Source organism: Gavialis gangeticus, unplaced genomic scaffold (assembly GCF_001723915.1).
Source record: "Gavialis gangeticus isolate Ggan-Ray unplaced genomic scaffold, GavGan_comp1, whole genome shotgun sequence".
NCBI lineage: Eukaryota > Metazoa > Chordata > Crocodylia > Gavialidae > Gavialis > Gavialis gangeticus.
The window spans coordinates 21590681-21603196 of record NW_017729011.1 but is presented as its reverse complement, the minus strand read 5'-3'; the positions used below and the strand labels follow the sequence as shown (position 1 = coordinate 21603196).

Here is a 12516-nt window from a genome sequence, read left to right as displayed (position 1 = left end):
ACCTGTGCGCCGCGGCTCTGGCTACGCAGGAACTCGCAGAAGGAGAAGGGGTTACGCTCGACCTCAGGCCCAGCCTCTCCGCCGCGGGCCGCCATGACCGGCCCCGCTCACCTCAGCACGCTCCGCCCCCAAGCGGCTGGCCAACCACCACCCTCCCCCGCTCCGCCCCAATCAGCGGCTCCCGCGAAGCGACGCGCTTCCGGTGCCGGGCGGAAGTGGGCGGCAAGATGGCGGCCAACATGGTACGGCTGCGGGCCGGCGCGTGGGGCCCAATGCGGAGGTGAGTCCCGATCCCCGCGATCCCTGCCGCGTCCCGCCCTCCGGGGCCCTGACCCGCCTTCTCCCCCGCAGGTCGGGGCTTGCGGTCTACAGGCAGTTCAGCAGTGGTGGCGCCGGCGGCGGCTACCCGGGCGTGCCCCTCACGCAGCCGCTGCCCGGCCTACCCGCGCCCGCCTTCGCCGCCGTGGACGGGCAGGAGAAGTTCGAGACACGGGTGACGGCGCTGGACGGCGGGCTGCGCGTGGCCTCGCAGAACAAGTTTGGGCAGTTCTGCACCGTCGGGGGTACGTGGCTGTATAATGTATGTGTTACATGTATAGCGCGGCTGGCTGGTGGATCGCGCCATAAACGGAGACTGGGCATCCACGCCCCATGAGGATTGCGGGATATAGTCAGGGGGACACGTCTAATTAACTACCACAAGTTAATTATGCTTCGCAGAGCTGCGTTCGGGGCATGACATCCCGCTGCAAGGCACGGGAATGTAATCAGCTGCTATGAGTTTGAGGTGCCGCTTTGTGTGTCTGGACAAGACTCGAGTCAGGCAGTGCTGTAACACGTCACTTGTCAGTCAAATCCATAGCAATCTAGTGGAGTTAAGCATTCAGTGTCATCTGCTGTGCTTCAGTTCTCCTGATTTAAAACGAGAGAAGGTGTTTGCTTGTATGCACTCTTGTAAAATCAGCAGATGGTACCAATAGATACTAATATGTTTGCTCTTCGTATCAGTTCTTATAAATTCCGGATCAAGACATGAAACCAAGTACCTCAGTGGCATTTCACACTTCTTGGAAAAGCTGGCTTTCTCTGTAAGTACTGTGCCTGCAAGGAAAAAGTCCCAACACTTTTTGTTTAAATCTCTTCAAAGACTACTCAATTGTTTTTGCAGCCGTAATTTTTTTCAGAAGGCCTGATTCTGTTTTCCTGTCAACTTCAGGATTACAAGTGCAGGCTCTACCTAGTTACCTTCAAGTAAAGGAAGGAAGGAAGGAAGGAAAGGGTGTTTCCTTGTCCCCAGTCACATTAATGCATGAGAGATGTACATGCTTAATCCCTTACCTTAATTTCTTCTTCTTAGTCAACAGCCCAGTTTGGCAGCAAAGATGAAATACTCCTCACCTTGGAAAAGCACGGAGGCATTTGTGACTGTCAGGCATCGAGGTACAATTCTAACTTTCCCTTATCCCATGCACAAACGGTTGTCAGGATAAGTTACGGTGATGCAGTGTGACTGAACTTCTGCCTTTTCTGTGCCGTCACAATGATGATCTGTTTTCGAACAACATATGTCCCCTGTTTGTGGCAAATTGCTGGAAAGATGCAAGAGTAAACATGGAAACAGTGACGAACCCTAGCCCTTGATCTAAGCACTGAGCATGAAGTGCACTTGCCATGAGTTTGTTATTACATTAATATACTGATTGCAGAACACATCTGTTTGCGTTGCAGGGACACCACCATGTATGCTGTATCAGCTGAGGCCAAGGGTCTGGACACTGTGGTCAATTTACTGGCTGATGTTGTGCTACAGCCCAGGTTATCAGGTATGGGAGTGTTAGTTGCTGCGTTGGGCAAGGAGCCCAAACTACTGCAGGACAAGGCAGTTCTAGAATCCTTGTTCATGAAGTCACGACGATGTAAAAAAATTACACAATTATTGCCATGTTGGAGCAATGGCACAAACAGCCCATTGTTGCAGATGGAAAATTAGTACAAATACCAACTGGTTGCTTACGAGACTGGCCAGTCTTTAACATTCATTGCCACTTCATTCAGAAAAGGAGATGGGCTGGGTATTGTTTTGGACTCTGCTTCATTCTGCAAAGATGAACTGAGAGGCTTTTGCACTCAGACAGCTCCCTTTTGTAAACATAGGAAGGGAGGGGATCTCCTTGGACCCTGAGTTTGGTTCCTTGGTATGGTAGTCTCTCCCTTAGATTATCGAGCCCCATCTCAGAACCACTTTCAGTTGGCAGGTTGTTACTGTCAACCTTAAAGCTTTACTTGCTTACATAAGCTTTACTCTTATTGCACCATACTTTGGGGCAGGGGCAGTACCTTGGAGAATTCCTTGCTGTCTGACCCAATGGTCTTGTACAGCAGAGCCCCAAGAGGTTGTTCCTTTCCTGGTGGTACATAGTCTTTGTTTCCTTTGTTGCTGTAGACGAAGAAATTGAGATGACTCGAATGGCCGTTCGGTTTGAGCTGGAAGATCTGAATATGAGACCTGATCCAGAGCCTCTGCTCACAGAGATGATTCATGCGGTAAGCTAATGGGGGGTGATATCTTGACGTGGTGTGACTTGCAAAACATTCCTTTTTTCAGGATTAATTTTGGTGACAATTTGCACCTGCTTAGGGAACAGATTAAATGAGGCTGGGCTAGAATTGAGGGAGCATGCTGCTGCTGACATCTCCATTTAAGCCCTCAATCTCCGACATATAGTAAATACATTGGACTCAAAAGGACAATGGATTTTGGAGCCTGAAAGTCCAGGCAGAGAAAGCATTTCATACCTGAAACTTAACTAGTTATAACCAGCTCTCCAATTACAGCTGCTATCTTTTACTTTGTTGCAAGGGAAATAATACTTGGTTTGTCCTTTCTTGCTGTATCTCTGTTACTGTTAGAGGATGGAGCATTGCTTAAATGCAAAAGGGCAAAGGAAAGCTCAGATCATATTTTTTTTGGAGAACAAGCATCCTTTTTTTTAAACTAAGTGTGCTTGTGTGTTAATCCTAATAGGCTGCATACAGGGATAACACTGTGGGGCTCAACAGATTCTGCCCTGTGGAAAACATTGAGAAAATGGATCAGAAGATCCTCCACTCTTACCTGAAGAACTACTATACGCCTGACAGAATGGTGCTGGCAGGGGTTGGGATCGAGCATGAGCAGTTGGTGGAGTGTGCCAAGAAGTACCTGGTGGGAGTAAATCCAGTTTGGGCCAGTGCTAAATCCAAGGACATCGACAGATCAGTTGCACAGTACACGGGAGGAATCATCAAGGTAAAACTAAAAGGCAGAGTCAATCCATGCCTGGGCTGGACCTTCCTGTTACATTAAAGTAGTAGATGTGGACATCCTCAAGCTGAATTCCTTACAGGTTCTCATTTACACAGAGGCACTTGGAAACTCAAAGGCAGCAGCCTGAATATCTGCAAAAGCTGAGTACCAGCTGCAGTGTCCATCTAAGCAGGCAGTTGCCCATTTTGTTTACAGAGGTCCTGGTTTATGGACATGCAGTAGAATTACTGTGCACCCAGGGTGGCTGCCTGACAGTATGAGAGCAGGGCTGGATTTCTGTAACTCCTCAGGCCAAGGTTCACAGGCATAATTCAGGCCTAATTTTCCTCTTCCCCTGGCAGGTTGAAAAAGACATGTCAAATGTGAGCCTGGGCCCTACTCCAATCCCTGAGCTGACCCACATCATGATTGGGCTGGAAAGTTGCTCATTTTTGGTAAGTGCTTCCCCAGAACTTCCTGCTGTAGCTGCAGACAGCCCTCTTCTTGTTTCAAGCTTGTTGTTCATGGTATAACTCTCAATGCAAGCAAAAAGGAGCTCTTTCAACAGTGTTCTGCTGGGAGGGCGGAGTCTGCTATATTCAGAAATGAGCTGGCTGACTTTGCACCACACATGCCGATTTTGCAGGGTTTCTCATGTTCACCAGGGACTTTCCTCTTTTCTTTCTTTCACGTAACGTTTGAGTGTTGTCAGTTCTGTGCTGAGTGTGCACTGTAGTGACTGCCTCTGTTGTCGTGACTCAGGAGGATGACTTCATTCCTTTTGCTGTGTTAAACATGATGATGGGAGGAGGTGGCTCCTTTTCTGCTGGAGGGCCTGGCAAAGGCATGTTTACACGTCTGTATCTCAACGTACTCAACAGGTTTGTTAGTTTCCTCTTTCAAGGAAAGGCTGAAAGTTTTTCCCTCTCTGTGATGGGTCTGCACAGAAGGCCTCATCTTTGGCAAGCCAAAGTTAGTCCATTTTTTCCACCAGCAGTTGCTCTCTTGGAGGTGGATGTAGCTTAAGTCTGGAGCTAAACTGGAGAAGGGGACCAGGAATCCTGCCTTCTGTACCCAGTCCAGCCCTCAACTGGTAGGGGTGGGAGGAGATCTCACAAACTAGCCATTTGGTGCAGTTGTCCAGCACACTGTCACTCTACAGGTCCCTTCTGCAGAAGTAGAAGGGAAGAAAGTAAAAGACAAACCTGCAGGTAGCAAAGTTTTGGGGGAAATGAAAGGGAGATGTTCATGATGGGAACTGGTCATTCTCATCCATGCCTTTGGGATTGCTGTTTCTCAGGCTGATGATCCTGTTGCATTCAGAGAGGTAACAGGCTCATTTGCTTTTTGTTTCTCTGACACTTACACCTGTATATTCTTGTGCTTATAGGCACCACTGGATGTATAATGCAACCTCCTACCATCACAGTTATGAGGATACAGGCCTTCTATGCATTCACGCTAGTGCAGATCCTAAACAGGTACAAAGTTCTCTTGTATTCTATGACCTATATCCATAAACAACAGCTGCAGCACATAATTGCTGACAGAGCAGCTCTTGTCATATCACTGCCAAGAGGTTGCTTATTGGTTCTATACATGGTGGGGAACTGAAAGTCATCAGGACCTGCAATCTGTGACATGAGGGCTGGAGCTTTCACAACTCCCAGTGTACATCAATTCACACGTCTTGCACAACACTAGTATAGCTCAGGCAGTCATCCCATTTTCTCATGGAGTTGACTAATCACATATTGGGAAGAGAGGCGTATGTATCCTCAAATTGCCACTGCTGCTGCAGACAAATTCCATAAAGAGCTGGAGTGCTCTGCATCAGAGAGGTGAAGTCCCATCCTGCTTGACAGGAACTGCCTTGATGTGGCACCAACATGTTTCCCTTGTGCCCATGCAGGGCTGTAGTTAGGACCCTGTGTACTACAGGAGGGAGACAGTAGCAGTTCAGGTGCTGCTGATTGCCAGGCACTCACTACAGAACCATCTCAAAGACAAGGAGCAGGTGTGAGGATGGTTTTCTTTCTAACACTCTCTTGTTTTTCCAGGTCCGAGAAATGGTTGAAATCCTTACGAAGGAGTTTGTTTTAATGTCAGGAACAGTGGGAGAGGTAAGATGCCTGGCCACCGAAATATTGCATGACCCAGCTCGACACCACTTGTGCCTAGAAGAGTCTCCCGACTAGCTCACCAAGCACCTTCCTTTCCCTGTGCAACCTCTGCAGATCAGTTCCTACTGGAAAGCACACTGCAAACTCCAGGCCTTCCTTCTGGTCATCCTGGAGGGTGGTGGGGTGGTACAGCACAAAGAATAGTTGCTAGTCTTGAAACCAAACCAACACAGTCAATGGTTTTTCCTGGTGATGTGCAGGTAGAACTTGAGCGAGCAAAGACCCAGCTGAAATCTATGCTGATGATGAACCTGGAGTCACGGCCAGTTATCTTTGAGGATGTAGGAAGGCAAGTGCTGGCCACAAGCACAAGAAAGCTACCTCATGAGCTCTGTGATCTCATCAGTGAGTACAACCTACTGCTTCACATTCACTGCATCATGCTGTATTGGTACTCAGGTGGCAATGGCAGCTTCCAGCCTGCTGACAGCTGTCCCTTGAAAGCAAGGGTAGGATAAATGGTAGATCCTTTACACTTTTGCTAAAACATCTCAGTCTGGTGAAGCTCCTCCTTGCTCTTGGACCCCAGCCTGTGGGAGACTTCAAGGCAAGGGGCACCTCATTGCTGAAGGCATGCAGTGTATACAGACTGTGTAGTGATGCAGTCAGTTCCAAATCTCACTAACATTGACCCAAAAAATGTCCATTGACTTCAAAGTTAGGTCTTTAACGCCTGACTGAAAGCTTGGCAGTCTCAACTCTGATGCAGACATTTTTCTGTGGCCTTGGTCAGATCGCCTAATGATGGATTATCAGTTTTCTCCATTAAACCTTTCTGGCTCTGTGCGCCATTGGTAAGATCATTTGATGTCTGTAAACTCAGTCTGTGGTACTTCCTGCCATCTGTCTAAAGCATCTGTAAACTAAGCAAAGCTTAAAAGGGAAACCAGACACTTGACTATCTTAAGACTCTCATCCAGTACTCTAGAAGTGCTGTTTGTCACTGTTTACAGTGCAGTGCTGATGACTCTTGCTTATATCTGCAGATAACGTGAAAGCTGGTGACATCAAGAGGGTGGTCACGAAAATGCTTCGGAACAAACCGGCAGTGGCTGCGCTGGGAGACTTGACGGAATTGCCCACGTATGAGCACATTCAAGCAGCACTTTCCAGTAAGGACGGACAACTCCCCCGGATGTATCGCCTCTTCCGGTAAAGCTTCAATCCCCATGTGCCGTCCAGAACGAGAGACTTGCCAGTATCTGAACACAACATTGACTGGATTATAATATCACGGCAAAAAACAATGATTTCTGTGTATCCTGTGCCATACAGGATTTCTCTATAGCTGAAACTAGATTGCATCGTATCTTCTGAATGGAAGGCACTTGTGATGGTGAGGGTGGACAGGCCCATCCTGATGGTTTGGCCAGCAGAATAAATAACTGCAGAAGGTAGGACATGCTGGACTTTCCCTTGGCACCATACATTGAAATGTGGCAGCGGAGCGAGCAGTAACCACCGACATAAAACTGCTGCAAGGAGCAGAGAAAACATTCAGAGAACTATTTCCTCATCCAGCTTGAATGCTGATGGTTAATAACTCCAAATCTTTGGCCCTCCTTGGTAAAGAATTAGATTTTGGTAGAGTTATATTTCATGGTTGGGCTGGCTCCAGTCACACCCGTTTTCCCATTCAAACTCGGTGTCACAGGCAGATGAAAGGGCTGTTCTAAGTACTATTCATCTAACATTTCCTGGTCCAGAAGATACAGCTATAACGAAGCTGAACAGCTGATTCTAGAAAAATCTGTCCCTGTAACAGTCTGCTGAGTTCCCCCTTCCATTGTAGAGATCAGCTGCTGTTGTAAAAGCCTTGCCATATTGATGATCGTTTCTGCAGTCTTGTTTGAGTAGGTAGCATCAGGAGTACCTTGTTTCACTGTACCACTCCATCTCCACTTATGCTGGTCATGCTGAACTTTTCCATAAAGGGTGAAGTCTTGCAGATGCTTCATATACAATTATGTTGACCTTGCAGCATAACTAATAGGTTCTTGAGACACGTCTGCATAAGGAGAACTTTCCCAATCGCTGTTTTTGAATAACCCCATACATGGGCACGCTTATCCTGGAATAAGTGTTCTTGTTTAGCTTATTTTATTTTAAAAGCAGATTATAGGAACAGGAATAAAACATTTGTATTCCAGGATTAGCCTGTCCACACAGAAAGTCATTCAGAAACAGCCATGTATGTTTGACACAGATTAACTGTTAAGGATAGACAGGCTTTTACCAATGGAGAACTGCCTTCTACTAAACTATCTGCTTCCACAGGAAAAATTAAGATGAATTAAAATAAAGGTTAGTAAAGAAGTGATGACTTGTATAAGTCAGTCTTTTAGGAGACATCATTTTACAGAAAAACATGAGTGCAATAGTAACAAGTTTAAGCAAACTTCTCTACACATATGAAGAACCATCAATTAAAGGGGGAGGTGTAATACTGGACATTATACAGTCATCTGGCACATCTAGGCATTGTTATTCAGAGAAGTCAGGTGCTGCTCGGTAATCAACTTAGTGCATAAATGAACAGTGGTCAGCCCGGGAGTAGAACACTCATTGGCAGCTTCTGCTTCTTCCATGCGACACCAATCAAATGACTGGAAGTCATACAATCCACACCATGCAGAATTGTCCCACCATGTTGCTGTTGAAAAATTAAGCTTTCATTGGAACAAACAGTTTGATCAATTCCCAGCCTTGTCTTGTCAGTTGTGGTGCACATCTTTGTAAAGGAAATAAAGACTTTAACTTGAGCAGTGTAAGTAGTGACCGAGGAAACTGATTGTTGCAGTTTAGACAGTCTGCCAATGACTTCTGAGAAGAGCTGGCTAAACAGATCGTTGCTTGGAGGCAGTTGATTTAGGTAATCCATAAATACACCCTGCAGGCAGAAATTTGCACAGCTGAGGTAGGATGAGGCGATCTGCCCCAGGCCATGGAGAAGGCAGTCACATGCCACTGCCATGACTAAAAGTCCATTCCTATTCAGCAACAACGCTTAGCTTAGAGTGCACCACTGTTATTCTCCCTTTTTTTCTTTCCAACCAAATTAACATGAAGAATTAACTGCCTGTTGCTTTAGAGACTTCCACCCAGGGACTGGCAGCCCCATTTCTGTCATGCTGAAGACGGGGTCCTGGAGGAGCTAGTAGCTACAGCCACTGCTGGACAGGCACCATCCAGTCTCCTTGAAAAGGACTGAACAACTTGGCTATAGCTCAGGATCATTCCCACAGGTCCACTTCCAGTCTCATCCACCGTTTAACACATCTTAGTTACAAAAACCAAAGCAGCAGCAGAAGTAAAAAATCTGGTCCTTTATTTGTAAAAAGAAATGCAGAACAAAAGGAACAAGTGCTTAGCATGAAATGCTGGAACCCAAGACAGAGTCAGACTTCCCATCATATCTCCACTTAAGCCTTACAAGATGCTTTCTGCATGGGAATACCAGTTTGCTTTTTAAATTGGTGTGAAAAGCCACACTAAGGATTCAGTCCACTATGGTGGTGTGAACTTTGCCCGGGTCTAGCAAAGCAGTTTAATCACAGGCTGAAAGATAAGCAGGTGAGCAGTGATGCGACTGCAATAGGACTACTCAAGCATTTGCTTACGCCTGGGTCAGAATCCTTTGCTTGATTAGGATTAGTGTGCTCAAAACCAAGTCCTGTACTCCATCCTTTAAAGAATCACCTGCACTAAGGCACTGGTCCCAGAATAATTCCTTCTGGTTACAGTCTATCCTGAGATACTTCAATGGCTCACAGAAGTAGGTGAGGGTAGAGGATTTTCAAGGACAGAGCATTTACTCTTTACCTGGGGAAAGCACTTGAGCACGTTTCCTCCTAACCGTTTGGAAGTTAACACAATATTGTTACTTGTTCCTTATGTGTTTCTTGCATCCCAAGTTTTATTGCAGAAAGTGACTGTGACAGATCTACTGATTATATGGAGTTTCCTCCAGACTTTGTATTTTATGTATTAAGATGGGTTATGGTACCATTAGTAGCCATTAATCCATGCAAACTGCCCATGAAAAGCTGTTTGGGGTTAAATGTAGTGTATAATTTAACCACTGTCACAGTGGCACTTCCAGCACCATTTGCCTTGAGTGAAAGTTACTCTACAGATAGATGAACTATTCCCACTTTACCTACTGGGAAACTAAGCCACAGAGAAGATACAAATTTCCCCATGTTGAGAAGCAGAGGTGGAGCAGGCTTGAGGTTACCTGACTCCTAGTGCTTACTCTGACGCAACAGTCTTGCCAAATAATCTCCCAGCAGTTAGAGATCCCTTTTCCCCATCTCCCTAGCAGCATTCTCTAGCACTCTACTTCAAGGCTAACTGCCCTGCAGGATTTGTAAATGCCAACCATGCCTCAGTCACTGTTTTCAGTTAGTGCCTCTGGCTGAAAGCACATGGCCAGAGACTGGATATCCCATTCCTGAGAATCAACACATTTGGGAATGAATACATTGCCTCAGGAAGTCTGACTCTATGCAAGGGCGTGTGCCAGTTTGAAAATGCCGTTTTCCCCTTAGGAACGAACAGGAGTACAAAATACATGCTGATCTCTAAGGCCTTATCACTGTACATTCACCCAAAGTTGTTGGAGTGGGCAAGAAATGCAAACATGTTACGAACAAGAAACTGCTCCAATTCTGCAGCCGGTCCCCTAGGCATTGTACAAAATACTGTGCATTTGGCTCTAGGCGAGGCAGCCACCAGCTCACATCAGTGCTCTTCTGAGGAGGAGGTTTGCTGGGCAGCTGGTCTGACCGCACTAACTTAAACATAGAACTAAAATACCCTTGGAGCAGCTGCCCTGGCTGAATTCAGTTCCTTGGACAGTATACCCACTACACAGTCTTTGGCCCAACCTCAGATCAACCAGCTGAAGCTTGCTGCTTGCCAAGAAAGTGGCACGAGAAGTGACCTGATAGAATAAACAGGGCTAACTGTCCTGAAGATCTGTGGCCCTCTTGGTAAGCCACAGTGACCATCAGCAGCGCTCCAACAGAGAGCCCTTCCCATGGCTGGTGCTTGCACCACAACCGTTACCTGGCTCTGCAGTCCTCCCTGTGGCTCCTGGGACAGGTGCGCTGCTGAGGACCAAGGTCAGGACACAGTACAGACTGTGCTGGATTTTTGGTCCTTCAGCTCCTGCCGTTTCTTCAGGTCTCTTGTAATTCGCCTCTTGATCCCGATCAAGTAGAGTTCTCTGTCAAACTGCCCTGCTGCCAGTGGGATGCTGCAACAGGGAGATACCACTACTTACCTTTAGGCATTGCATGCAGCATCATCCGAGACAGGCCTAACCACATGCGAAACAGCTGGCTTCTTTGCCACTACAACAACTCAGGTGTGTCCTCATTCTTGTATGATGGGATGCGATGACAGAGGACAAGGGAAGTGTGCCCAAAACAAAGCTACTGCTCTTACCTAGTTTCAAGACCCTTGTATTTCAATGCCTTGAGCCATGTGCCTCAGGCTTCTAAGATCAGAGAGCTGAGACCGCCTGACAGTAAATTCTCTTGTGTCATGAATCCTAAAGGATCCCATGGTGCATTTCAGTTCTTGAGAAATACGACCCCTGGGGTGGACAGACAGAAATCATTCCCACACCGCCTTCTAGGAAACATGTACAGGGCAAACTGTACCAAGCTCAATTTATCTTCTGCAACAGGATTGAGGAGATTGAGAGCATGGATCCCAGCTATCAGATCTAGGGTTTAAATGCTTTTCCTGCTCTCAGCATTGATTCCGCATGTGTCACACGGAGAACACTGCAATGAGCTGTATGGGATTAATTCCATCACAGGGGCTCTTGTGATGTTATAAACACCCGAGCACAAAACCTGGCATGCAGACATATCCCACGAACACCCCACTACCAGCCCATGTGTGAAGGCATGCAATCAGGTCACTGACTTGTCTCTGCCAGGCCTCAGTTTGACACGGAACAAGCCGTACACTGGTCTGTGATCTGACGTCCGGATTACGGGACAGGAGGAGTACTTCACAGCATGGATGTCGTTCTTGTGACGGCTTCTGTACATGACCCGATCCTGGAGACAGAATGGAAGGAGGTTAATAGCTCTCCTTTGCATGTCTGTCCTGGTGAGAGGCACTTGTTCATTAAAGATAAATGTGTTAGTCTGAAACACCTGTTAAGCATTTTTCACCCTGGGAGCTGGGAACCCTGGGTGTTGCCTCCCTTCCAGGGATCCTGGGGGCAGAAGACAACACACTGTAAATTACCTGACTGATGCTCACCTCTCTCCCCTTGCTGTCCCAAGCCCAAATAACTGCCTGTCTACAGCACTCAGTTGGGGTGAGGCTGTGAAACCATGCACAGAAGACATACTACACCAGAAACAGGAATAACTGCCACCACAACATGACATCTCCCACCTGGTGGGGACCTGGAGCCACTGAATCCAGTGGCCCCTTCCCCCAGCCCAGTCCCTGTCTGCCACTCTGGTCCACAGGAGGTTCCCAGCCCAGTGCAGATCCAGTGGTGGGACAGAGCCCTACCAGCTTGTTGCCACATGGGTGGATTTTTAGGGCTGTGCAAAGCTTCGACTTAATATTCGATTCGACATATTCGACCTTGAAAAGTTAAAGTCGAATTGAATAGCAGCTGGTTGAATAGCTGTCGAACTGAATACCGGAAGTCAAATATTAACAGCGTGAGTCGAATATTCGACAAGGGTCGAATATTCGACTTGCCTATACTGGATTCCCGGGGGGGTGGGGAAGGAAAGTAAAGGGAGGGAGGGGGAAGGAGTGCTTTCATGACTGACACGTGTGGCTGGCCAGTGACCTGTCAACGTTCTGTGAGGTCCCTTCCAATCCCAGTGCTCTGGGGGAGGGCCAGAGAAAAATGCATAAAAGGCAGCAGTTTTTCAGCTCCCTGCTTTCTGTCTTGGGGTCAGTTTCTGAGCTGGTGGTGTTCTCCAGCACCTCTGCGTCAGACCACGACAGCTGGAAGCCCTGATCTTCAACAGATTCCCTGCTTGCAACGCTAGCAACAGG

At 47.2% G+C, this 12516-nt stretch overlaps 2 protein-coding genes across 3 annotated transcripts in view; one reads left to right on the top strand and one right to left on the bottom strand.

Annotated features, from left to right (window-relative positions):
* The first annotated feature begins 212 nt into the window (after window positions 1–212).
* On the top strand, window positions 213–8237 carry PMPCA (peptidase, mitochondrial processing alpha subunit). The gene is made up of 13 exons (XM_019510801.1): window positions 213–280; window positions 352–563; window positions 1009–1088; window positions 1358–1440; window positions 1729–1823; window positions 2444–2544; window positions 3026–3289; window positions 3649–3741; window positions 4049–4167; window positions 4677–4767; window positions 5347–5409; window positions 5670–5814; window positions 6456–8237. Exons 1-13 carry the CDS (start codon window positions 228–230, stop codon window positions 6623–6625), a joined length of 1569 nt encoding a protein of 522 aa, XP_019366346.1. The 5' UTR covers window positions 213–227; the 3' UTR covers window positions 6626–8237.
* Window positions 8238–8557: 320 nt separating this feature from the next.
* Window positions 8558–12516, bottom strand: part of INPP5E (inositol polyphosphate-5-phosphatase E) — a 15123-nt gene continuing 11164 nt past the window's right edge. Inside the window, exons 10-11 of one of the 2 annotated variants that reach the window (XM_019510800.1) lie at window positions 11452–11546; window positions 8558–10729 (exon numbers count right to left, since the gene is read on the bottom strand). In XM_019510800.1, the coding sequence (XP_019366345.1) occupies window positions 10597–10729; window positions 11452–11546 (228 nt within the window). In that variant the 3' untranslated portion in view covers window positions 8558–10596. Of the gene's footprint in view, window positions 10730–11409; window positions 11547–12516 lie in introns of both variants that reach the window. The other variant, XM_019510799.1, reaches the window with a different exon arrangement.